At 47.6% G+C, this 2,515-nt stretch overlaps 1 protein-coding gene across 1 annotated transcript; it reads left to right on the top strand.

Annotated features, from left to right (window-relative positions):
* Positions 1 to 469: 469 nt before the first annotated feature.
* Positions 470 to 818, top strand: Tnp1 (transition protein 1). The gene is made up of 2 exons (XM_008825690.1): positions 470 to 608; positions 790 to 818. The coding sequence occupies exons 1-2, from the start codon at positions 470 to 472 to the stop codon at positions 816 to 818; spliced, it is 168 nt and encodes a 55-aa protein (XP_008823912.1).
* The last annotated feature ends 1,697 nt before the right edge of the window (positions 819 to 2,515 follow it).

The raw sequence follows: 2,515 nt of genomic DNA, 5'->3' as shown, positions 1-2,515 counted from the left end.
TCAAAAGTACAAAGATTGAGAAACTAAGAAAACTTCATGTTTCGAGCCTATTGAATCAGATCTCCTAGTCACGTTTATGGAAATGTATTTATTACCTACAGATGCTGTAGTACTTACACATGGACACACAGGAATATACACACTGACTTTTAAATTATCTAAGGTAAGAGATACATATTTTAATGGCCACCAGTAAAACACTTCCCAGGCCCAGCATAAGTGTAGAACTTAGTTGTCCAGTATGCCTAGAGAGCCGCCTTTAACTTAAAAAGGGCCTTGAGCTTCACTGAAGAAAGCCACCTTATTTCATATGTATGACCAAGGTGCAGCAAAGGCTAGTGACATCACAAAAGAACCCCTCCCAGTTACTGAGCCACACCCCTTTATAGTCACAATGGCTAAGTCCTTAAATACAGGGACTCCCTGCCCTGCCGGCATTGCAAAGGCCCTCATTTGGGCAGAAATTACCATGTCGACCAGCCGCAAACTAAAGGGTCATGGCACGAGGAGAAGCAAGAACCGAGCCCCTCACAAGGGTGTCAAGAGAGGTGCCCGCAAAAGAAAATGCCCAAAGAGCAGTCTGAAGAGTAGGAAAAGGGGCAATGATGGTAAGTGAGGGGTGAGCAGGAGAGTAGTCAGAGACATGTTCTCCTGGCCTTCCTCATGGGGGCAGCTCTCATAGGCCCCAGGAATCTCAGCCCTCAGGAAGTTCCAGTGGCTACATTCCTTCTGGGGCAGGGACAGTGATGGGTGTTCTAACGGGTGTCCCTGTGAATCCTCTCCCTGCAGCCAGCCGCAATTATGGTTCCCACTTATGATGCCGCAACGAGCCCTGTCCTGGTGGACTTCAAACACCAGGCGGCAGCTAGAGGACAACACGAGGGGGACCACCAAGGAGACCTGATGTTAGACCAAAGCCAAAGAGCCTACCGAGAGTGGGAAAATGCCAGTCGTGACGCAATGAGGAACGTATATGTTGGCTGTTTCTCCTGAACATCTCAACATTTTGAAAACAAATAAAATTTAGAAAACCAAAATTTGGAAAACTGAAATTTCCTTTGATCATTTGGTTGGAAAAATTGGGGTTTGAGTTTAGGCACAGTTGGGCAATAGGCACGGTTGAGGCACGGTTGGGCAATGCCATTACACATAACCGTCTGTTGAACATATCCCAACTCATGTTGGATGCACCTCTACCCTGAATGTCTTCCGAAAATGTCCGAAAATGTTGGGGTAGTTGGGATAGTGCTAAGGTACACCCAGACATTTGGAGTAGACATATCCTAACTACCCCAAAAGCTGAAAGCTATGAAGACAACTTTCTGAAAGGGAGATAAGGTCTTCATAATCTGGTCTTCATAATCTGGTTTTGTATACTGGTTTTGTACACATTAAGCCAATCCCAAGACCTGTTGGGCAGTTGTGAACTCAGGACCCACCCAGTGACTTGGTCTGGAAACACAGGGTTTTCAGGCTCAGATGAACATTGTCTTTGTGGCTCCTGAAAGCCCAAACCCAGCACCTGTGGGTCTTTCACTCCTTAGAGACATGTTAGCGCTTCCTTAGGGATATGTTAGACAGTCTGCCTTGGGTGAGGCAGACTGTTCCAGCTGGAACGCCATGTTCTGCCTGAAGTCATTGTTTGGTCTTTTTGGAAAGTGAAACCAAAATTAAGGCTTTTGGCCACAGAAAGCCTTTCTAGGTCACCCAAGGTCTAGCTGACCTCCATCCTCACCTTGGGTCTCCCTTCAGATGACCCTGGGTAGTGACTACACTGAAAAGGCGGCTGGAAAGAGAAACTGCTCTCGGAGTAGTTGGTGCACCACAAATGGCCTGGGGCTTGGCTGTCCAGGTCACCCACCACAGATTCTATCCTTTTGAGACCAGAGACTAGCAGCAGCCTGAAAACAGTAACTTTTGACTTTACTATCTGAATTCTGGAAGGACCCAAACAGAGCATTCATAACCCCTGGGTCTTAGTTTCCAGGTTGGCTGGATGGTCACAGCCACACTTCTCTCCCTCTCCAATCTTTCCAAATGAGGGGCCACAATGTCTGAAACCCCGTGTCTGGATTCCATCTGAGTCACTGCTGCTTTGTGACCTTGACTGAGATCAGTCCTCCCTTTGCACACCACCCACCCACCCACCCACCCACCAACCATTTCGGCAGCCTAGCGCAGTCAGCACTGCTGTAACTGCAGCCGCCTCGGGCAGAAGTGAGTAAGGCATCCTGAACAGCTGGCATGGCAAAGGATAAAACCAGCAGGCACTGACTGAGCTGACAGTTTCTAGATGCCCTCTATGAATGGTATGACTTGAAGATACTGATTCCTCATCTGTATATTGCTCAGGAAAACAAATTACCATATTGGAAATAGGTCCTGAGTGAGTTAGAAGCCCTCAGCTTTGGGCGCTGTAGGTGCCATTGTGTCTATATGACTTAGGTACAAGGCTTATCCTGATGTTGTGTCCCATCCTGAGACATAAGCTTTGTACCTATGGGCCTCCTATTCC

The sequence above is a fragment of the Nannospalax galili genome, unplaced genomic scaffold (genome assembly GCF_000622305.1).
Source record: "Nannospalax galili isolate Female #2095 unplaced genomic scaffold, S.galili_v1.0 scaffold127, whole genome shotgun sequence".
NCBI classification, from domain to species: Eukaryota; Metazoa; Chordata; class Mammalia; order Rodentia; family Spalacidae; genus Nannospalax; species Nannospalax galili.
Note: the sequence above shows the minus strand (reverse complement) of the source record. Positions and strands in the feature narration are given on the sequence as shown.